This window comes from Rasamsonia emersonii (assembly GCF_000968595.1).
Source record: "Rasamsonia emersonii CBS 393.64 chromosome Unknown ctg1118621760017, whole genome shotgun sequence".
NCBI classification, from domain to species: Eukaryota; Fungi; Ascomycota; class Eurotiomycetes; order Eurotiales; family Trichocomaceae; genus Rasamsonia; species Rasamsonia emersonii.
The window spans coordinates 1-22,876 of record NW_013563270.1 but is presented as its reverse complement, the minus strand read 5'-3'; the positions used below and the strand labels follow the sequence as shown (position 1 = coordinate 22,876).

At 51.7% G+C, this 22,876-nt stretch overlaps 7 protein-coding genes across 7 annotated transcripts; 2 read left to right on the top strand and 5 right to left on the bottom strand.

Annotated features, from left to right (window-relative positions):
• Positions 1-17: 17 nt before the first annotated feature.
• Positions 18-6,651, bottom strand: T310_2185 (Pre-mRNA splicing helicase; the record flags this gene model as incomplete). The annotated part of the gene is made up of 3 exons (XM_013474891.1): positions 18-2,915; positions 2,981-3,378; positions 3,516-6,651. 3 exons carry the CDS (start codon positions 6,649-6,651, stop codon positions 18-20), a joined length of 6,432 nt encoding a protein of 2,143 aa, XP_013330345.1.
• Positions 6,652-7,036: 385 nt separating this feature from the next.
• On the top strand, positions 7,037-10,172 carry T310_2184 (DNA mismatch repair protein Msh1; the record flags this gene model as incomplete). The annotated part of the gene is made up of 3 exons (XM_013474890.1): positions 7,037-7,393; positions 7,450-8,371; positions 8,425-10,172. The coding sequence occupies 3 exons, from the start codon at positions 7,037-7,039 to the stop codon at positions 10,170-10,172; spliced, it is 3,027 nt and encodes a 1,008-aa protein (XP_013330344.1).
• A 184-nt stretch (positions 10,173-10,356) lies between these two features.
• Positions 10,357-11,463, bottom strand: T310_2183 (Ureidoglycolate hydrolase; the record flags this gene model as incomplete). The annotated part of the gene is made up of 1 exon (XM_013474889.1): positions 10,357-11,463. The coding sequence occupies one exon, from the start codon at positions 11,461-11,463 to the stop codon at positions 10,357-10,359; it is 1,107 nt and encodes a 368-aa protein (XP_013330343.1).
• Positions 11,464-12,433: 970 nt separating this feature from the next.
• Positions 12,434-13,780, bottom strand: T310_2182 (Aldo-keto reductase; the record flags this gene model as incomplete). The annotated part of the gene is made up of 3 exons (XM_013474888.1): positions 12,434-12,909; positions 12,990-13,092; positions 13,286-13,780. 3 exons carry the CDS (start codon positions 13,778-13,780, stop codon positions 12,434-12,436), a joined length of 1,074 nt encoding a protein of 357 aa, XP_013330342.1.
• Positions 13,781-14,127: 347 nt separating this feature from the next.
• T310_2181 (uncharacterized protein) lies at positions 14,128-14,775 on the bottom strand (the record flags this gene model as incomplete). Its single annotated transcript, XM_013474887.1, has 3 exons — positions 14,128-14,282; positions 14,495-14,640; positions 14,729-14,775. 3 exons carry the CDS (start codon positions 14,773-14,775, stop codon positions 14,128-14,130), a joined length of 348 nt encoding a protein of 115 aa, XP_013330341.1.
• Positions 14,776-16,324: 1,549 nt separating this feature from the next.
• Positions 16,325-18,116, bottom strand: T310_2180 (UMTA methyltransferase family protein; the record flags this gene model as incomplete). The annotated part of the gene is made up of 6 exons (XM_013474886.1): positions 16,325-16,361; positions 16,421-17,046; positions 17,258-17,314; positions 17,493-17,611; positions 17,809-17,833; positions 17,874-18,116. 6 exons carry the CDS (start codon positions 18,114-18,116, stop codon positions 16,325-16,327), a joined length of 1,107 nt encoding a protein of 368 aa, XP_013330340.1.
• Positions 18,117-20,470: 2,354 nt separating this feature from the next.
• T310_2179 (uncharacterized protein) lies at positions 20,471-21,757 on the top strand (the record flags this gene model as incomplete). The annotated part of the gene is made up of 2 exons (XM_013474885.1): positions 20,471-20,763; positions 21,046-21,757. 2 exons carry the CDS (start codon positions 20,471-20,473, stop codon positions 21,755-21,757), a joined length of 1,005 nt encoding a protein of 334 aa, XP_013330339.1.
• Positions 21,758-22,876: the final 1,119 nt, after the last annotated feature.

Sequence of the window (22,876 nt, the reverse complement as noted above, 5' to 3'; positions counted from 1 at the left end):
CACAATCATCGACTTGTTTACTCCTCCTCCTCACTCTCCTCCATGCCTTCCGCCGCCGTCACGGTAAACGTCGGCGCCTGGTCAACGCCCACATAGCTGTCGCTCATCAGATACAGCGTCAGCTCGTGCTCGCCCGGTGTCGGCACCACGTATTCCAGACGCATCTCCAGCTTCCGCGATATCGTCACCCGCTTGATCGCCAACAGGCTCTTCGTCTTCTCCTCGCCGACTACCAGCCACCAGTTCTCCATCTTCTTGCCTGGGTAGAACGGCGCGTGCACCGTCGTGTCGGGCTCCTCGTCTTCCTCAACTTCCCGCTCCACTTTAATTTTCAGGTATGCAGGCTCGCCCGCCGTGATGTTCTCCGGATCTTCCACCTGGAAGTCCAGATCGATGTTCGGGTACTTGTCGTTCGTGAACGCGGCCGCCTGTGCCAGCTGCTTGTTGTCCAGGCCCAAGCGCTTGACGAGTGTCTGGTAGTCCTTGTTCTCCGACGGATCCATTGCCTCCATAAACTCAAAGATGTCGTTGATACCGAATTCGTTCGCCACCTTGATGACCTCGGGCGTGAAATGAGGGATCTGCTTCAGCGGGCTGTCGCGGTCCCACATGGCCTGGACAACCATCTGAGACATCTCCATCGCGTTCATCGCATTGAGGTGACCTTCAGACGACAGCACATCCACACACGCGCTGAGCAGATTGAGCACCTTGCTGACAATGACCTCCTGGTCTTTCGCCAGGTCCACTGGCAACTGCATCCGCGAGAAGTGAGCCTGCAGCAGCACAAAAGCCTTGAAGTGCGGAGAGTCGTAGGCTGGTTGTGCCATCTTGACAGGGACACGGTCGTACACACGACGCAGGATGTGTTCCTCGTGTCGCCGCATCTGGATATTTTCGAACTCTGTCGCGGACGTGACGATCTCCAAGATGCCCTTCAGCTTGGTTCGAGAGCTCAAAGACAGCAAGAAGGTCTGCATCGTGATAAACGAGATGTTGTAGTAAGCCGCAATCATGGCCGCGTTCAACGGGGAAACGCTGTCGTCTTCCTCGTCGAGGTCGATGATCTTGGCTTCTGACAGCTCCTTAAGCGTGTTCTCGACGAGTTCTGACAAGAACGTGCTCAATCCCTCGTGGCTGACATCGCTGAGACCGTAGAAGCTCGGGTTGGCAAGGAGACGTCGGTAGAAGTACGTGTATGTCATCCAGTCGACAGCATCCTGCGTCGAGGCAATGGTCTTGGTGCTGATTTCGGTGACAAAGGCGTCGTGCAGATAAATCTGCAGGTTACTTTCGATCGGAAGCGCTTCGTTGAGGAACTTCTTGTAGTAATCACGCTTCACTTGAGGCACCATCAGCACGCCCTTTCCAATCTTGTCCTGACCAGGTCGCGACGCTCTGCCAAACATCTGCAGGATCTCACTGATCGGATAGTCGATGTAGCGGTGCTCACGACCCTCGTAGAATTGCGTGCCCATGATGATGACCAGGTGAGCGGTCAAGTCGATCTCCCAGCACACATCACGGGACGCCAACATGACCTGGATCGCGCCGATCTTGAACAAGTGAGACACGATACGCTTGTCGTTGGTGCTCAGGGCCTCATGATAGTAGCCAATGCCGTGGGAGATAGACTCCGCCAGCGTCCTCTCGTGGATTCGGTCCAACAGAGGCATAATCTCCTCAACGTCCGCGTGCAAGAACCGATCCTCATTGTCATCCGCAACACAGGCACCCAGGAGGTCTATGGCCGTGGAACGGGTCTGTTTACGGTTGGGCACGAACACCAAGGCAGGCTTGTCGGGCGAGAGCTGCAAGATCGAGTGATAAGTGGGCTTGGCCATGGCCAGCATCAGAGACGGGAAGTGAGGAATATTGAAGGATTGGATATGGAGCTCAAGAGGCACCGGCCGCACGTGAGGGCTGAAATTGTAGATGGTATGCTTGTTGGCACCAATCCACTCGCCTATGTCCCGGGCGTTCGAAAGAGGAACGCTCAGCCCGACGATGCGCATGTCATTCTCGGTCTGCAAAGCAATGTAGTGCATGCGCGACACGACGATCTCATAGACGAATCCGCCGAGACCTCCGAGCATGTGCAGCTCATCAGCAATGAACAGCTGCACAGTCTGTACGTTCTTCCGTCTCTGCCACTGTCGAGAAAGCACATCCCACTGCACCGGGGTGGCCAAGACCAGGTCCGCCCTGTCGAGGAGCTTCAAATCCGCTGTCGTCTCGCCGGTCAGTTTGACAATGGTCTTGCCGCCCGCGAGATTGCTGAGCCGCTTCTGCCAGTCAGCATATCTCTGATCGAGGAGTTCTTGGAACGGAGCGATGTAGACGGCTCGACCCCGATTCTCCTGCGACCAGTGACGCAGAAGAGCAAACTCGGCACAGACGGTCTTGCCACTTCCGGTTGGAGCGCCGACAAAGACATTGTCATTCGTGTCGAAAAGCGACTTGAAGACCTGCGTCTGCACCTTGTTGAAATACTCCCAGTCTGGATACAGCTGCTGGAACTCTTCGCGTTTGAGCGCCTTAACGGGAACCCGCTGCATGTCAAGCAGCGGCGTATGGGGCGGGAAGCGTTCCGGCAGGATCAGTTTCTGGAAAGAAACTGCAATCTTCGTCTCAGCATGCATCCAGCGGTCCGACACCAGAGAAATGAAGTAATTAGGAGGCATCGGCTCAGTGATGGGCACAGTGAACTCGACCAGATGCTCGGTCATCTCGCCCTGCGCATATTCCTGTCGCAGGATGAACTGGTCGTGGAACAGGATCTCCTCGCCGTCGCAGTCTTCCACGATGATCCAGAAGGTTTCGGCGACACCGTGCAGGTTCTCGTCCCACACAAAGTTGGGCGTGATGGTCAGCTCGACACGAAGCATGGACCGGGTCATAGGCTGAACCTGGGCCTGTACCTCGAGTCGTGGGAACTTGGACACGAGGTCGCAAACGATCCTGCCCGCCTTTGGCATACCAAGGAGTTCACCCATGCGCGGGGGTCAATGTCAAAGTAGCTGGACCAAGGAACATCGATTCTTTCCGCCTTTTGCACAATATCCCGAGGACACGAAGGAAACTGGCGAAGCGGTGTCATCGTCGGCCACATACGCTTCTCCGCCATCTTACAAAGATCCAGCGCTGTCTTCGCAACAGACCAGCCTCTCTTCAAGCAGATTTCGAAGATTCCTCGGAGAATGCGGCCGGCGGATTGGGTGACGTAGACCATATCCGCCATCAGGGCGAGACCTTCCAGTTTCAGCCGAGATATGAATGCCTGCAGGAGGACATTGATCTTCGCATGGGGTTCTTCGATGCCCTCCTTGACTGGGATAGGGACGCGGCCAAGTAACTTGGCCAGCTCCAGCTTTCGTCCTGGCGGACGGGGATATACTTAAACTCATCACTCAAGGAGAAGACTCGGAAGAGTTCCACGGTGCTGATCATGGGCTGGAGATGGTGGTTGTAGGTCGACATCGAATTGTGGCTAATGTAGTAATGGGATGCAATACGGCCAAGCTCGGTAGATTGCAGCTTTCCCGTCTTCCTGTCGTATTTGACCAGCCCGGCCTTGTCCAGAACCGTGGCAGCTGAATGGATGAGGTCGACCCGCTTTTGTACAAGAGCCTCGTCGTCCGCGTAATCAGCGCCGACACTATAGAGGCCTGGAGAACGAAGCATCCGAACGAACAGGTAGGTGTAGCCAAGCCACTCCACGCCTTCCTCACGATTGCGGACATTGCCGAGGACAATTTCGGCGTTGAGATTGTCAGCGAGCTTGCTCACAAACTGACTCTCGATCGGAAGTTGCTGGTTGAGGAGAGAGAGGTAGTACTGCAGCTCGCTCTGCGACGTGATGATGATGCCTTCGCCGAAAGTATCATACTGAGGTCGACCGGCTCTGCCCAGCATTTGAAGGACATCCTGAGGACTCAACTCGACCCAGCTACCTTTCTCGGGAGAATAGACCTGCGTTCCCTTGATAATGACGGTATGGGCAGGAAGGTTAACACCCCATGCCAGAGTCGCAGTACAAACGAGGACCTGGATGCTGCCATCAGCGAATAGCGCCTGCACGGAATCACGGTCCGCCAGACTCATGCCGGCATGGTGGATACCAAACCCGTAGGGAAGGAGATCTTTCAAGTTAGGGTCGTCCACAGACTCTGCCTCTTCGGCCAAGATAGCTCTGCTGGCAGCATCACTCCGTAGAATCTGGCCGATCGTCTCCATCTCGACAGCCTTGTCCCGGATATACCGGGCAGTCTTGGCCGTCTCTTTCCTCGAGTGGACGAAAATAAGCATCTGGTTTCTGTGTTGACCAACTTGCTCGAGAACCTTGTTGTAGCAGACGTCGTTCATGGTCTTGAGCTGCTTGATCGCCTTCTTATCAGTGACACCAATGAACTCCTGCTTCAACGGGCATGGCCGGTAGGATCCGTCGAAGTGGAACAGTGCCCTGGTAGGATCTACACGTAAGAAGCTGGCGACATCGCGGTAGTTTGGAAGAGTGGCGCTCAGTCCGACAATCCGCACTGGCTCTCCGGTCTGTTCCACTCGGCGAATGGTGCGACTGACAATGCTCTCGATCACAGGACCGCGGTCATCGTGAAGAAGATGGATCTCGTCAATGACAATCAGACGAACAAGCCTCGTGTAGCTGGTGTCCGTGGCCTTCCTAGTGATAATATCCCACTTCTCAGGCGTCGTGACGATGATCTGGGTGTCCGCAATTTGTTGTTTCGTGAGCTGGCGATCACCCGTCAGCTCAGAGACCCTGATGCCGTAGGGCTCCAATCGCTTGCCAAAGTTCCCGACTTGCTCCTGGACCAGAGCCTTCAGCGGAGCAATATATACGATCTTGAAATCATCGAGCATGATTTCTCCAGTTTCCGGGTTTCGGTTCTTGCCAATCTCGCGCAAGATGGCAAGCATCGCCACATTAGTCTTTCCGGAGCCGGTGGGGGCGCAGACGAGCATGTTCCCATCTTCATGGAACGCGACCGGGAAACATTTCGACTGAATGCGGTTCAGTTCCTTGGAGGACCCAAAACCAACACGCGCCCATTCCGGGAGCTCAGTAGTCGGGATATTCTTCTCGCTGGGGTCTCTCTTGGGCTTAGGAGCGGGCACATGGATCTCTTCATAGCCCTTGAAGGTACGCTTGGTCGAGCCTTGAGGGAGCTTCACATTGGGGTTTGTCATGAGATGATTGCCCTGTTCGAAGACGAGGTTCTCCAGATTGATGAGCCTCTTCGGCTGCAGGCCTCCCGCGACTCCTGCCTCCTTGGGCTTTTCCTCTTCCTTGGGTCCGGAGGGAATGTCGATATCCATCAGGTCCATCTTCATCTTCTTGCCCGGCCGCTCTCCCTCTTCTCTGGGAGCAGCTCGGCCACGAATTTCGTCGAGGATTGCGCGGTGTCCGGCCTCTATCATTTCCTTCTCGACCTGAGCGCGAGCGTCCGCATCTTCGGCGACCCTCCTCCAGCGCGTCACCCAGACGATCTTCTCTCTGTTGGTAACGAACTTCGCCACCAGGTCAGGGTGCTCGTAATCAAACAGCTCCATCAAGTCGTTCTCGATGTCACGAAGAGGCCTGTCGGTACCATCCTCAGCCTTGCCCGCGAGAATGTCCAGAGCAGAGCGAGATTTTTCGTTTTGAATGTGCGCGTCAGGGAAAGCCGAGCCAACCTGACGCTGCAGCCAGTACGCATCAATCTCGCGAGCTGGGATAATGTTCTTTGCGGCGGCCCGTTCTTTGTCGGCTTCGGCGCCGGCATCAAGGATCATCTCTTCACCTTCGACGTCCTTCATGTCAGCGCTCTCCTCGGCATCCGCGGCGGCTTCCTCAGCTCTGTCCTCGGCGTCTGACGCCGCATCCTCCTCATCCGACATTTCATCCTCATCCCTCACTTCATCAACTCTTCGTATCCCGTCCTCCTCTTCGTCTGACTCGTCAAACACGACGGCAACACCTTGTTTCTCGTCGAGTTCCTGCTCATTTTCGGCACCAGCGCCGTCTTCCATATGCTCGTCCTCATCCTGAGCATCGTAGTCTGTAATCTTCTTGCCCAGATTGACGAGTTCGTTGAATTCCTTGGGGCTCATCGTGGTCCCTAGCAAATCGTCGATCTCCTTCTTCTTATCGAAGTCCTTCATGTTCTCATCTTTTAACGTTTCGAGAATGGCGTCGGCGGCGCTTCGCACGACTTCGTGGGAGACATCGCCAAGATGGTTGGCCGTCATCGTCAGGATAAGATCGTACGTCGCTCGCGTAGCTGGAGTTTTGGGGCGGTATTTCAGACCCTCGATGAGCATATCGGCGGCGGACAGGATCCCTGTGCCGCGAAGCTGGCCTTGCTCGCCCCTCTTGCGTTTGCGCTGTTCTCGTTCCAGCACATCTTCGCCTTCCCCGATCGCGCCACGCTCGATATCTGCTGGTCCCACCTGCATTTTCTTGCTCTTGGGAGCAGTATCGCGAGACACTCTCGATCCCATATCCCTGACGCTGATGCGCCCGGCGAGAGACTCGGGATCACCGGTCGGCTCGTCGTTGCGGCGGGTGATGAATCGGCGGTCCGCCTGGAGAACCAGGTTGGACATCGCCGAGTACTTGTATTGCGCGGCAATCTTGGGGTCCGTCGCCATTTTGACTCGATTTCGCAGTTATCTGCCTGCGAATGACTTTTCACTGGAGACGATCGCGGCCAGGACCGTTCGCGGCTCAATGGGCTCGGCGCTGGTGCGTGAACAGACCTGAGAAAGACAGAGAGCTCAGGATCGCAGATATATGTTCCTGCTCATACAGCGAGATGCATTCTCCTGCAGCAGGACACAGGAGGGTGCAGGTGGCAAGGCTGCCGGTGTTGTTGCAGGAGGAAAAGAGTGAAGATGAACGCGGGAGACTTTGTCAAGATTGGTCGCAGGCGGAAATTGGTGGCAAAACGGGAAGGTCTGGCGAGTCGCGGAGCTTGCTCGCCGCGCACGCGTCTGCAGCAGGATTGCCTCCAGCTCGCAAGATCAGTCACAGACAATGCGAGTCCAGGTCCCTCATGGCCAGCAGCTGATCTCAACGGGCTTGAGGCCGATTGTTCTGCGCCCAGGCGTGGTGCCTCGCTCCCTCCTGCTCCGGTTCATTGGGAGCTCCGCGCGGCCCACTCTTCGGCGCAGAGCTGGAGCTCCATGGATCGAGCATTGTTCTTCCAGAGGCGCAAAGACGAAGTCCACGACGAAGCTGAAGGACCTGCCGCAGGGCGCGCTGAAACTGGAACCTTACAATGATGGCGCGGACGATGCTCCTCGCTATCCGACGGTGGTGCAGGGCCACCGGAACAACATGGAGAAGTTCAAGAACTGCGTGGTCTTAACGAGAGTAGGGGGCTTCTATGAGGTATGCTTTTATTCTTAAGGATAAAAATGCTCTATATCAGAAGCTGACGAGAGAAGCTCTACTTTGAACAAGCAGAAGAATTGGCCCCCTTACTGAACCTTAAGCTTGCGTCCAAAAAGACCAACGCTGGTCCGGTTCCCATGGCCGGATTCCCTTTCTTCCAACTGGATCGCTTCCTGAAAATCCTCGTCCAAGACCTGAAGAAATACGTGGCTATTAGCGAGGAGTTTGCAAACCATGCTGAGGACAAAGTGCGTTCCGGGGGTCTTATGTTCGACCGCAAAGTGACAAGAGTCATCACGCCAGGGACGTTGATTGATGAGAAGTTCATGGATACCTCTCAGAATAACTTTCTCTTGTCGATACACGTGGATATTGACGGAGTGAAACCGGATCTGCAGGCGGAAGGTGAGGCTGCCTCGCTTGCTCACCTGTTATCGTCGGCGTCCCAGCGTGTCGGCCTGGCTTGGTTGGATCTCTCCACCGGAGACTTTTTCACCCAATACACCACGGCTCAGATGCTGCCCTCTGCAATCGCACGGATTGGAGCTCGAGAAATACTGGTTGATAAACGTCTCCAGGGCCTTGTCGGTCAGGAACTGCAGATGCTCGTGGGCCAAGACCACCATCTGCTGACTTTTTTCGATGCGCCCAAAAACATCAGTCCCATGTCGTCCTGGACCCCTATGTTGGAAGCACCGATACCTTCGGAGGCACAGTCCTTGTTTACGGATGAAGAAGTGGCGGCGGGATATAGTCTTCTAGAATACGTTAGGATCCAACTCCAGGGCCTCAACATGAAACTACAGCCGCCTCGCCGAAGACATCTGGATGAGTCAATGGGCATAGACCGTAATAGTCTGAGAGGGCTAGAGATTCTAGAAACCGCGCGGGATGGCCTAGGTAAGGGCAGTCTGCTGCACGCGGTTCGTCGGACTTCTACGAAGAGCGGTGCTCGCCTCCTGAGAGACAGATTAAGTATGGCCCATACCACCCGTTAGGATTTGGTTTTGCGCTAAGACTGTCTACAGCGTCTCCATCGACATCCCTTTCTGTGATCAATGAGCGTCTGGATCTGGTGGAGTACTTCCTTGAAGATGAAGACCTACGTGAGAATATAATAATGCTTTTGAAACGCAGCTATGATTCGCAAAGACTAGTCCAGAAATTCTCTCTTGGGAGAGGTGATCCAGATGACCTGATCTGCCTATCGAGGGCAATAGAAGCGTCGCGGGAAATTCGGCGAGTCTTGTCGGCACGAATCGAGGCAGACAAGAGTCCCAAGAAGAATCATAGGAGTCTTCAGGCGTTAGTAAACCGCATGTCTCTGGATGGCCCAACGGAGCTTGCGGATAGAATTTTTGCGGCCATTGATGAAGAAGGACTGCTGCAAAAGCAGCGAATCGAGGACAGCAACGCAGCAGAGGCCGCAGGGCTGGCTCAAGAAGTTGTACTAAACGAGGGACTTCCCGAAGACGTCGAAGCCATGCCCAAGAAGCTCCGTTTCAAAAACACAGGCAGACCGGGCATTGCGATCGAGTCTGAGCATGGCGACGTGGACACCTGGATCATGCGACGAGATGCAAGCGAGGCATTGCGGAAACTGCATGAGGATCTGGAAGCGCTGCAGAAAGAGAAATCAGATCTGACGCAGCGTTTGCGAGACCAGGTGGGTTCGACTGCTCTAACGCTGAAGTGGACGCCCAGTCTGGGGTACATCTGCCACATCAAGGGAGACAAAATCTCCCAACAGGCTCTCGAAGAGCTGGGAGTCACGCGCAATGTTTCCTCGACCAAGACCACGCGGTCATTTTACCTTCCGGCCTGGTCCCAACTCGGAGCGCGGATCGACCAGGCGAAGATCCACATCCGCTCCGAGGAGCAGCGGATCTTTGAAGATTTGCGTCGCGGGGTGATTCTGAATCTGGTCAAGATCCGCCGCAACGCTGCGGTCATGGACGAGTTGGATGTAGCATGCTCGTTCGCCACCCTTGCCAAGGAGCAGCAGATGGTGCGGCCGATTTTGAACACGGGCACTTCGCACCGGATTATCGGCGGGAGACATCCGACGGTAAAACTGGGGCTGGAAGAGCAGGGGCGGCGGTTCGTGAGCAACGACTGCTTCCTCGGGGACCAGGAGCGCATCTGGCTCATCACGGGGCCCAACATGGCAGGCAAGAGCACCTTTCTGCGACAGAACGCTCTGATCACCATCCTCGCGCAGGTGGGCTCCTTCGTGCCGGCTGAATACGCTGAGATCGGCATCGTCGACCAGATCTTCAGCCGCATCGGGGCGGCAGACGACCTCTTCCGTGATCAATCGACCTTTATGGTGGAGATGCTGGAGACAGCCGCGATCCTGAAGCAGGCGACGCCGCGATCGTTTGTGATCATGGACGAAGTCGGCCGGGGGACGACACCGGAGGACGGAACGGCCGTCGGGTTCGCATGCCTGCATCACCTCTACCACGTGAACAAGTGTCGCACGCTGTTCGCGACACACTTCCACGCCCTGGCGGACATGACGCGGGAGTTCGAGAAATTGGGGACGTACTGCACGGACATCAAGGAGACGGCGTCGGGATCCTTCTCCTTCGTGCATCGCCTCCGGAGGGGCGTGAATCGGCAGTCGCATGCCCTCAAAGTCGCGCGCCTGGCGGGACTGCCTGAGGAGGCTCTCAATGTGGCCAGGGACATGTTGCGCCAGATGAAAGCTGGGTCGACCAGCGAGGAAGAGGAGAGCGGCGGAGATGCGAAGCTTGTGGCGACGGCGACGTAGTACGAAACTGTTGGTCTGTCTATATCAACCTAGTTGGGGTATTTTGTACTGTACACTAGTGATGATCTTGTATTTCTCCATGGCCTCCTTACTTTTCTTTCAGATACCCATTATGATATTATATTAATTACCTAGCCAAATAAAATAAAGTATGTACAATACAGAAAGGAACAAAAAGCACTATTTACAACTTCGCCCTCCTCCCCAACAACCCAGTCAAATCCTCCCCCGTCTCTACATTCTCCAAACTCGCCAAATCAACGACTATCCCCTCCGCAAACGCCGCCTCCTGGCAGTCCTCCTCCTCGACGCCATTCACAAACTGCACGACGACAAAGTCGACGCGGCGGCGCCCGAGTACCACCATCGGGGCGTGCCACGTGCCCGCGGCGTAGGTGACGGCCTGGCCGCCGCGAGCGATGAAGGCCCTGAGGTTCTCTAGATCGGGAGGATCGCGGATGTGCACGCGCTTCTTGCGATCATCAGTATCATTGTTGTCGCCAGACGGCGACGATGACGCAGAACTAGTAACTGTCGCAGCGGCAGTCTGGCCCTTGAGCGTCGGCGCAACCAGGACGAGAAACACCGGTTCGTCTTCTTCCGGCACCTCCTCTTCGAGCAGGATGTCGCTGTGGCCGCTGCCGTCGTCGAAGGACGCTTTTCCACGAACGCTGCTGCTGCCGCTGCCGCTGTCTCCGTCGCTGTAACTGCCACTATCGCGAACAACCCGCCTCTGACTCGACAGGTCGATGGGGATAAACGTCTGGGTTGTGAAGGGGTGGCGTTCGAGGATGCGCACGTCGAAGACGGGAGTAGAAAAAGAAGATGAGCTCCCTCCACCACCAACACCAACGGCAATATCCTCTGTGAGGTACTCTTCTGCTCCTCCTCCTCCTCCATGCCTGCTGCTTGTGCTCATGCTTGTACTTCTGCTGCTTCTGTTTCTGTTTCTGTTCCTGATAGACTCCCTCCTCAACTTCCGCGGAAAGCACGAGAACATGCTCATGCGCGCCTGGGCGCGTTTCCCACTCGGACACGCCTCGTAGCCATTCTCGAGCGGCGAGATGGGACTGTATTTCAGCGCGGAGCCCTGGTTCGCGAGCACGGGGGGCGCGGCCAGCGAGTGTGGCAGAGGCAGCGAGGCGAGGGCGCTGGCTCGTGGCGCGGCGGACAGGTCGCGAGGCAGAGGGCTGGAGATGACGGTGCCGAAGGGGGCGAAGGCGTCGGCCGTGAGGGGCTCGGGGATGATGCGCAGCGAGGGCGGAGGGGAGACGAGGGTTGGGGCGGGCATTTCGTTCAGCGGTAGCTCATGAGGGGATATCAGGAGCAATTAATATTGCTGTGATTTGAAATTATTCTGGAGGTAGTAATAATGATGTCAAGAGGGAGTGATGAATCTTATCGTCTTCTTGCCTCGGCTTCTATTCTAGACCCGATTAAGCTTCCCTCCCCGCTTGTTCGCCGAACTCCGCGTTGACTAGCGGAGATGAGCGGTTATCAAGCAGGGAAATTATTGCTATTACCTAGTTATCTAAAGGGCAAGCCAAGAACTCAAGAACTCAGAAAGAACTCCATTATTGGCTGGTGATATGACAGGCGTCGCAGCTGAGAGCATCCTCGTCTCGATTCTTGTCACGTGACTTATAGAAAGCTGGCAATACACCAGTTGATCGAGCTATAAACGAAAGAGTACAGCAGTGCAAGGTTGAGGTTGTACTGTATCGTCTGAATGTCCAAGATCTTCGAGTAGAACAGCTTGCAAATATATCTATCCGCAACGATTAGCTTCCGCAACAATACAATACATCAGGGCTACTTTGGATATGCTACTGCAAAGATAGAACGTATTGAGTACTTAGTCCTTTCGCGTGTAAAAGGAACAATATCAACATCTACTACATTTTCAATAACGGTCACTAATATTACTTCAGCACATTTACCTCGAATTGTATAGACTTCTAGGGTTATAAATTTACGCATCGAGATTTGGGATGGAGAAAAATCAATAACGTTCGCGGCACGTGGTCTCGTCACATGCTCACCATCAACAAGGACGGCATCATGCCCTGCAAATTGGCAGCCAAAAAGTAGTTGATTGACAGCTTGATCTGTTGGACCTCGACACATCCTGGACGAGTCTTGCAGCTGGAGGGGTAAGTCCTGCTCTCTGATAACATGGTATTCTTGGTTCGTGTTACGGGTCCTCTGTAGTCAGTATATCCGGAAGAAAATACGTATATTAATTCCCCATGCTCTGTGACCTAAAAATGACCCACAACATTCTTCGGCACATAGAGTTCCTCTAGGTATTTAATCTCTTCATCCGTCAAGGTCTTGCCTCGAACCTCGACCGCCTCATCCAGTCGCTCCAGATTGCTGAATCCAACAATGGGGATGGTGCCCTTCTGAATGATCCAGGCCAGTGCCACTTGGCTCATCTTCCAACCCTTCTTCTCCGCCAGCTCCTGCACTCTTTGGATGATCTTGATATCGGTTTCCGTGACATCTCTTGCCAGGGGATTCGTCAGGGTACGCGTTGTCGGTTCCTGGCCCCAGGGCCGGGCAAGGTGCCCTCGGTAGAGAGGCGCCCAGGGAATCAGCCCCACGCCCGTCTCACGGCAGAATCGGTTCATCTCCCGTTCTTCTTCGCGGTAGCAGAGCGAGTAGTGGTTCTGCATGCTGACGAACTTGGTCCAGCCGTTTTTCTCTGCGATGAACTGCAGCGTGGCAAACTGGTCTGTTTTGAACAGAATCAATAAGCTTTAGTATTATACACAGACAAAGTTCATGAGTAGGAGATGAGATTGGATGACTTACACGTCCACATCGAGCTCGCGCCAATGTAGCGTACTTTGCCGGATTGGACCAGGTCGTGGAGAGCTTTCATCGTCTCTTCTGGGGGGACCGTGTAATCGTAACGCTGAAAAGGATCTCGAGTCAGCTTTGAACAAAAAAAAAGAAAGAAAGAAAGAAAAAAGAAAGCCACCAATACCGCAGAGCGTAAATGAGATTGAGTCAGTTAAACAGTAGCTAATAGATACAGGAGTTGTATATATTTATCGAAACAAGAATGACAATAAAAAAAGGGAAGTCAAAATCAGCATTCCACCTACATGAATTTGAAGCAGGTCAATATAATTCGTCTGCAACCGTTTCAAACTCGCATCGACAGCATTGAAGATGGCAGCACGCGAGAGCCCACCCTGATTAACGTAGTCCTTGCTGCTTCTAATCTCTTTGGGGAACAGAAGGTCCCGAACAGCAGGCTCTTCACCCACGTAGCCATTGCACTTGGTCAGCAGAACGAGCTTGTGTCGGGGAATGTTGAACTTCTTGATCACTCGTCCGATCATCTCTTCGCTGACCCCGTTCGAGTAGACGTTGGCCGTGTCCCAGGTGTTTAGACCACGGTCATATGCGCCTTTGAGAAGGGCTTCTACCTGCTCTTCGTTGTCGACGACCCATGGCTGCCAGTCCTTGTGGCCAAAGGACATGGCGCCCAGGATCGGAACCGAGACTCGAAGGCCGGACTTGCCCAGCTGGGTGTACGAGACTTTTGTGGCCTCGAGGCTCTGCTTGAGGCTTAGGGGGAGGGTTGTTTCGGTCATTGTGTAAGAGCGATCGATTGCTAGGCGAAATTCAGAAGCGTGTACGCGAGAGACGCAGGTTCTCTGAAGGGCAGTGAAGAACAATCGCAGGAACGAGGCAAAATCGACGTAGTATCCGGCATTTATTTCAAGTCTGGGTCGCAGACTGCGACTAACCCGCAAATTGCCGGAATTTATTAACTGCTGTGCGACTGTCACCAACTGTTGTCATTATTTACGTTCAACAGGAATCTCGCTATCAACCCCGCTTCTGGACGGTGTTAAGCGGACTTAGGAGTCGACGTCAAGTTTCACGACAGCGTCTAGAATACTGCGGCTCATCCTTCTTCCGACTTGTCTGCGGGCCTCTAGGTGAAAATATATTTCCTCGCCAATATTATTTGGGGCATGTGCCTGACTGGTTCATGTACTGTACCTGCCAGTTGGCTTCTTCTAGCCTTGGCTTCATCGGATTTATCCAGATAGCCTGAAGCCAGGGTTACAACCAAATTAGCCTGTGTGGCTGTATTCCATGCAGGCGTCCGTTACAAAATCGTGAACTCCTCACTCACTGACAAATGAAAGCAGATATATGCGCTGATGTGCTCCCACCTGATCCAACATTTCTTCTCATTGTGTACCGACCATCCCAGTATCATCCACTTTGGAATCACTCGAAGCGTACTAATCAAATAAAGGCACAAGCCCAGGTCTGTATTGATGTCAGCCACTTACCTTTTGACTTATTCAATAGATAAGGGGTATATATACCATGCGATAGACGATGAATACCTGTTGATGTCAGTTGTTGTCCACATGGATTATCCCATGAATCCCACCAAATGAGTCTCTCGATTTGTCCATATGAATGTACCCATGGACTAATATTTGCAATGAAATCGAATAAAAGAAAAAAACAATAGCAATCAATAAGGCTTTTCCATATATTTGTTGGAATTCATGGCATACCGGTCTAACTGGATTCGGTAGTCATATAAGCTGATGTGATACATCATATTGGAAGCCGATACCCCGCTTCTTACAATAAGGCTTATACGCCAGGTCGCCCACATCTGATTAGAATCAGGAATAAAGTCTCCTTCATATCATTATATTGTCTTCTATAGTGATGCTTGTAGAAGCTTCTCCCCTACATGCTTATAGCCATAACCTCAACAATATTTACCTCATTAATGATCAAGATCATACTATGCTAATTACTTTGTAGAACGAAAACCTAATACCAGGACAGATGCCTTCATAGTCGCATCTTTAATACTTTGTTTAGCTCTTTCTATGCTATTTAATTTCGGGTCATTTTACCACTTCATAGGTTTTTCATAGTATGAAAACATCTGAAAATAGTCATTTGACGGTTTTTTTATTACAAAATGTTGGATCATTATAACATGTCAGATTTTATGAAATGTGAGATCATAGCAGCACTACGGAGTACTCCGTAAATACTCCGTAAAGTCAGGCAGTGCGCGACGTTTCGGCACAGCCTGCGAGCCGTTGTCCGAAGATCCACGTGGAGAAACACGAGGAGGCCGACAACAAGATTATTATTAAGGACCTCGACAAGAAAGATGCGCGCACCGCTGACGTCTCCCCGTTCAGTTACGCTGCCGTGGAGAAGAATATACATCCGGGTGCCGGAATATGAAAACGGCGCACGAGAGTTTGCTTTCAAATCGAACTAACTACCCTATAATATCTTAGGATTGATTAATTAAATTAACCCATGTCCAATTGCTGTTCACATGGAACCTTTCCCCACTTCAGCGCTCAAATCTCTCATTTGAGTAGGTATTTGCTACTACCTTACCACCAAGACTTCTTATTCAGCTAACCAATAACCTTATAACTTATCATTCAGCTGAATGATAACCTTATGCCATAGAAAAAGTTATCTTGGGCCTCCTAAGTAGTATAATCCGAGTACATTGTAGTAGGAATAACTGTGATCATGGCTAGCTAGGGGATATTGTGCTCTGATGGAGTAATGCTGGTGAGGGAAGCTCACAGACGTGAGAGTCGCGCCTTAACGGTCAGATCAGGAGCGTTGCGACACCGTGGGGCGACAGGACGGCGGCCGTATCGCCCAAGCAGGTGGCGACCCACACTGGCGAGGCTACCTACCTAACGGTAATAACTCTTAACCCTAATTACTCGGAGCGATAAATAATGTCAAGCCGCGAGAGCTTACCTATGATGTTCAGTACAGTAGGTTAGGAAGACTACATAGGGTTTAGAGCCTGGCCGCCATCTCTGAGACGGTCTTTGTGCCTTCATTATTACTCCATAAGTTCATGTATTTCGCAGCAATCACTGCAAGCCTCGTCTTTCGACTTAAGGCTTCTTCTTCGAAGTCATCTTTGATTACTGGACGGAAATCCTGAACGGACAGAATCTCAAATTGCTCTATCTAACAAGCACTGCTAACAGCTTCCTCTGGGCCGTCACATGGGACTCTTGCCATGCAGAGTATCGAGACAAGAAGATAGAGACAACTGAGTTCCATCCACAGGCTAAATTCCATCAATGCGCCGAAGCTCAGACAGTTTATTTGGGTTCTGGTTTTCTTCCGTAGACAACATAGCTTGTGGTAGTCAGCAGTCATATTCATTTGGAAAGAGGCGAAGGAACAAGAGGACTTACACTTTGCTATAGGCATGTAGATTCTTGTCCCGGAGCTGCTCCTTGACAAGCGCGAGATGGATCTTTGCCGCATCAGGTTCCCATCCCAGAACTTGCGTGTAGAGACGCAGACCATAGGCATCAACGCCATCAGGATTCTCAACATAGGCCCATCTTCCAAGCTCTTTCAATTTTGGGTCCTTTGGCCATGGCCCGAGTGGCGCCACATAGACCCTTTCAGTAACATCTTCAAATCCTGCCTCCTTGATCCAATGCTTCAAACTGGGAGCAACGTCCATCTTCCTTCCAGTCTTTTCCCCAGCCTCACGTAGGTTTCTTAGGTATTGCATATATGGCGAATCATCCTTGAGACTGCCATCATCACTCCATGCCCATACGTCGATTTCGGCAGCCTCAAAGTATCCATTAGGCTTCAAATGATTATATGCCTTGCGAATCAACCACTTCCAGTCCTTGACACTCCCTATAAGTGTGCGGGCATGAATGAAATCGAAGTAATTTTCATCATAGATCCAATCTTTCTCGAAATCGTCAATAACGAACTCGACGTTCGGAGGAACCCAGGAAGGCTGAATGGCACTCAAGTCATTGCCAATAACACGCGCTGAGGGGAATTTGCTGGTAATCTGTAAGTACAACTACGCGATTCCCTTATAGGGAGCAGTTTGCCTGACTCAGCTATATCCATTGCCCAGATTCCTGTGCCCGTCCCCAGGTCCAGGATGGCTTGCGGTTGTTTGATGGGAGCAGCGAAAAGTTCCCCATCAAGGATAAGTAAAAACCTTCAGACGATCAATGGTCATCGAATGCACCCCATTATAGAAGGACGCGACTCACACGTGGTGCACCTGTATTACTGGTTAGCAGTCTCTTTCCTTGGGGAGGAGCCTGCCTCTATGATACCAGGTCAAGACGGTCCTGCTCGGTATCATCATTTGGCATCCTTGTTATCAAAGTCAGCTCAACGGTGTAGCGTGAACCTGGAGGGCTAAACGCGATGATACAAGTATTTTCCCTTTTGGTTAATATTGTCAGCGAGCTGGAATAGTATATATGGAGACAGAGACCCTACCTGGCTATAGGCATGGTAGCGTCTTCCATTCTCATACTGATAATTCAACACACTCGAGGCAAGGGAAGTAGTGTCAGACCGTGCCGCTTCTTCGTAGGCACTGAAATCATCCTTGAGTTCTGTGTGAGAACGATTCGGAGACCAGCGGTTAAAATAAAACTCCTACATCGGCAGCAATTCCTGCAGTGGCATTGAAAAATTGCTCGACAGGACGCTGCGGGGCTTTCAAGGACTGGGAAGTTTCTGCCATATTTCCTCCTTCTTCCTTTTTTTTGTTTGAAGTCGAAGCAAGCAAATCCGTTGAATGAACGCTTACCAACCCATGATGAGGGGAACAAGTTCTGGATGGGGAGACAGCAGCTATTTATCAGTTGCACTGACAGTAGTTAGCCGCGATAAAACCCATTGGATGTGACCAGCGTGCAGATGCAAGTCAGTGTAGCGGAGCACAGATGTCGCAGGGGCCAGAGCTGTGATCTCAAAACTCTTAAGACCAAAGTCGGATGCTGTTTGTGGCTGTATAGCAGCCTGGTAATGTTGCTTGCAAGACCTCATTGGCTCGTTCCCCTGCTTCTCATTTGAGACTAGTGCCTCCTCGTTCGAGCCATCTTCCATCTTCTTCATGGAGAATATTTGTAGCCGCTTCCCAGATATCTCGCACAATCAAGCAAACCTTTGGCCTCCTTCACCAGACGGCTCTTCCAACGAACCAGAGCTTTTTCTTTTTTTGCGGGGGACAGTCGTGCGGTAAAGAAAGATGTCACGGTCGTGCCAAAACTGATGGAGTCCTGTAGCGTGATTCGGAAGCGCTGCCATATTTCCGCGCGAAGCCTTCGACGCAAGCAACTAATCGTTGGCAGCAGGCGAGAGGGGATAACAATCCCAGCGACTCAAAAACAAAAAGCGGATTGGCCATTGATAGTTACGTCATATCCTACGGAGTATGGATTAATGCTAATCGTAGTCCGTTCCTGCAGCTAAACCAGATGGGAAATCGTTAGACCCTTTATAAAGTTATCCCTCCCTAGACGATTTCTGCTGCGTTTTGCATACTTCAAGCTGCTTCCATTCGAGCTCGCCTGCCCTTCTAACCATCGATAGGCGGATACAGAAGAAATGGCGCAATGTCTACCGACTGAGAATACACTGGGAGTAGATGCAGGCATCATATGAGATATCCTCTCGAAGAACCCAGTTTCCGTTGACAACAGGATCAACCGGCCAAACGACCTAAGGACAATGCTTCTGTCAACCATCAAGCAGGATGGCCTGCCTGTTCTTCGCATACAAATGCTGAGGGGCTCACGTATCTGCTTCAGCTAATACTACTCCGGATGTTGAAATAGTAAACAAGATCGAACCAGATTGGCCTCGGGAATGGGGACCTCGAAGGCTTCTCCAAACGTCGAATAAACACTATCTGCTTCTTGTCGACTCCATCTTGGATTACTTTGATTCCGTTGCCGTGATCATTGGCGACACCCGCCCGGGACGTACTGGGTTCCACGACGCAGTTTCCAGTCGCTCTTCAGTGCTGTTGAACACGCAGAAAAACTACTCTCAGGGGGCATAGGCATGTTGTATGAACTTGGTGTCGATACCCTCGAAACATTCAGATCTTTAGTGGAAGACTGGCTAAGGCGACAAGTTTCCCGCCTTCAGTCTTATCAGCGGGGGCGATTCTGGATCTTCGACGCAGGACCGAAGTGGGATTGACACTCCGACAAATTTTGGGACTGCGGCGTGGATTGAATGATGCGCGAGATACGTACTCCGAACAAATGATCTAAAATGACCTGAGATTAACTGGAGAGACTTCATAAGGCCTGAAGATATGCTGTCCCAGCTTGAAGCACTGTATTATCGGGCATCATTAGTTAGCATTAGCATTGAGTCTCAAGATAATCAGAGAACAAACACATAGCATTACCAGTAAATGGCCATCCATCATTGTCACTTCATGTTGTATCAAACATCAGCATTGATTATCTTCAGCGACCTTAACAGGAAATGGGCTTGGTGGAATTCATAAGCACAAGGAAAGGATTTTAGAATTGCCAGTTTGCACTACTTATAGGACTCTGCTACTTGTTACGAGCCCTGATGGAATTGTATGGCGTAGATGGACACTGATATCCAGCCTCTCTTCGGGATCAGGTGACTGATTGGTCGCGTTGTGTGGCAACGAAACCAGTCCCGACTAAGCATTTAGGGCATCGGGCTTAGGACCTGGACTGGTCAGTCTGTTGGTTTTATTTCATTGAAAGCTCACCTATGTTGCCTAGGTAGACAGTCCACGAAACGAATTCAACTACCTATCATTATCCTCCTTGTCATCGCCCTACTTGTTATTCTCTGTCTGAACTGCATACCAGCTTTTCTTCGCTAAGAGCGCTCTGGATCTGCCACACGGAGATCTATCCGTCATATACCTTGATCGGACGTTTAAAGCACGTGTTGCACCCGAACTATTCAGTCCCTTCTGCTGTTGAGCGTATATGACTACTCACATAATGTCTGACACTGATAAAAGACTTTAGTCCAGGCAAGTTAATTTAATATCGACGCATTGCATTGTTGACCTTTCGAAATGCGAACGCAGGCAGATAGCCTGTCCGGTCCCATGCCAGCTCCGATTCAGTCTTCAAGCGGCCAGATTCAAGACTGCCTCGACTCCGCAAGTTGATGAGGCGACAAGACTTTGACAAATGGGTGTTGTGGAGGTGAAATCTCTCCTGAGAGGAGTTCTCTCTTTCGGGTCTTGTCGCCCAGACGATCACCTCATCCGGAAAACACGCATGCGACCTACTGTACAAAAAGTGGAAAACAGCGTCACAACTCGTGAGGAATGCCCTCGTATGTATTTCTGTTCTATCCCGATGTTTGGCTGTTGTGTGGAATATGTCACCATTTTCAGGGCTCAAGAATAAAAACCATTGTTATCGAATTTCAGAAATGAAATTATTGATGCTTTGACAATGCACAATTGGGTGGACATACTAAAGACACCTTTGCGGAGAATGGTTTGTGTTTTAGAAATCATTTCCGATTATATATTTGTCGAACTTACTGCATTCTACAACCACCTTATGCCTGAAAACAAGAACAAAACAACAAATAAAAATAATAGCAAGGAAAGGAAGAAAATTAAAAAGAAAAAGGTAATGAAGTATACAAATATTGTTACACATAATTTAACTATTTTTAACACCACTGATGAATGTTGCGTGTTGCGGGAGTTGAGAGCGGGTGACCAAATCGGGAAGTTGAAGTTGTTACGAGAGGTTTAGCAGAAGCTGTTGCAAGTTGCAACAACAACTTCAACTTCAACTTTCCCGATTCGGAATAGAACCGCGGTCACGCACACCGCGTCCACAAAGTTTGACACGCAATACTCGGACTTCTGTCCCTGGAAAAATTTTTCAAAACAAAAAGCAAACTACTTGGCAGCGTCTTGCTTCGGACAATCAGTCGACAGACACTCTTTTTTTTTTTCCGCATTTTTTCCACCTCCCTCCTGACTTCAATTCCTTCCAATGGCTAATAATAATAGTCCCTCGACGCGTTCACCACGCGCCACCACGACGCAAGATCCTCCCCCTACCGCCGCGGATTTGCCTGAATTCTCGGAATTGGAGAAAACGCGTCTCGTCCAGATTTGCGTTTCCAAACAAGATCTCTATCGCGAACTCTACTTGGGATACAAGAACCTTAAGCCATTTTGGATGCAGGTCGCAGCAGAAATGTCTAATGTTTTTGGCGGGGACTACTCATGGCTAGACTGTGAGCGGGTGGTCAACCACCTTACCGATGCACGGAGAAAGGAGTTGGCGGGTTTGAGGGAGCCCAGGGCGAAAGACAAGTCCGAAATCACTGCCAGCGTCATGGACTGGCTGAGAGGACTGGACGACGACCATCGACAGCATACTCCTGAACCACTCGCGTCGCAGCCATCCCCAACACGACGCAAAAGGAGGGCAGTCGACTTTGACGATTTTGGTCCGAATTATCCTTCCTCTTCTGAAGATTCAGCCATGATCGACCTCCAGATCGAGCGTGACAAAGCGATGATCGAAGCTCTTCAAAAAATCGGAGACGCGATGGCGCAGAGACAGCAACGCGTTGCAGAACTCGAGGCTCGGGTGGACGGACTCACGCGAGTCGTCGAGAGTCAGATGAAATTATTCGAGGACGTATCGCAGAAGTTAAATGAAATTATCGTGGCACTTGATCGCAGAAAAGAGCCCATCTCTCAAGCGAACTAGTGGATCAGGCTGAATACTGTGAGTGGGTGCTTGGCATGATCGGGGTCTGGTTAGTCGACCAGGGGGAAATGGCTTCATAACAGCCACTTCATTGACTTCAATGGTGTACTCTGTATATTAGTGTCTGCCAGGTAATAATAGCAATTGATCATGTGCCAGCCACGTGCTGAATCGCGCAAGAGCTCCGAGGTCGAGATCTCGGTCACGTGCCGAAATTCTCATCACATCAGACTCGTTATCGCAGCCATGGACGCTGTGCTGCAGACTCTGTACACTTTTCAGCCATTGTGCGACGAAGATAAAGCCGAAAACCTCACGTCTGACATATTTCCTTGACACTGCGTAATTAGCAACATTGGTTGTGCGACCGCTGGGTCCGCCCCCGCGGCGGTTATCGGTCAAGCTTGGATGAAACTATGCGGCAAAATTACTCCGTAGCTGATATGCGGGAATTATTAGGGGGCATAGAGTCCTCCAATAGACGACGGGGCACTGCATACCAAGCTCGTGGATGGCGTGGGAGCGCAGAGTCTCGCTGGCGCCGTGTGGGCCCGCAGAACTTGGCTTCAATGCTTGTCGCGGACCCTGTTGGAAATCCCCCGCCGGCCCTGGAGTATCTAGCAGCAGCAGTCTTCAGGCGGCCAATCTCTCGTCGCGCCTTGTATCTTATTCTGGTCAACGCGATCACTGACCAATTCCACAGGACGGGCGCTCTGGAGGGCATTGCTGCCAGGGTGCAGTGACTGCGAAAGGCTCCATGTCATGGACGAGTCCGACCCATCTCGCTGGTCTCGCCATCGCGCCGGTGCTATCATCATCATGGCTACTCTGTGCACGCTACCTAAAGTAGCTGGATCTAGCGCTATCTCAGCAGCTCTCGCAGCCACCAATCATGCGCGAAACTGATCACAGTCGTTGTTTGACGTTGCACCGGTCCAACCTGCAGCGAGATCAGCCAGCGACAAGCTCCATACAGCTGCTACTCACCTGCCGCATTGGTCTTGGTCGATACCCAACCAGTCTGTCACAGTCCCTCCAGCGTACTGAGTTCTCCGCAGTAGGTGCCCTTCCCTCGAGCGTTGCTGGCCTTATCGCGCTGCTCTGTTATTGCTATCACAT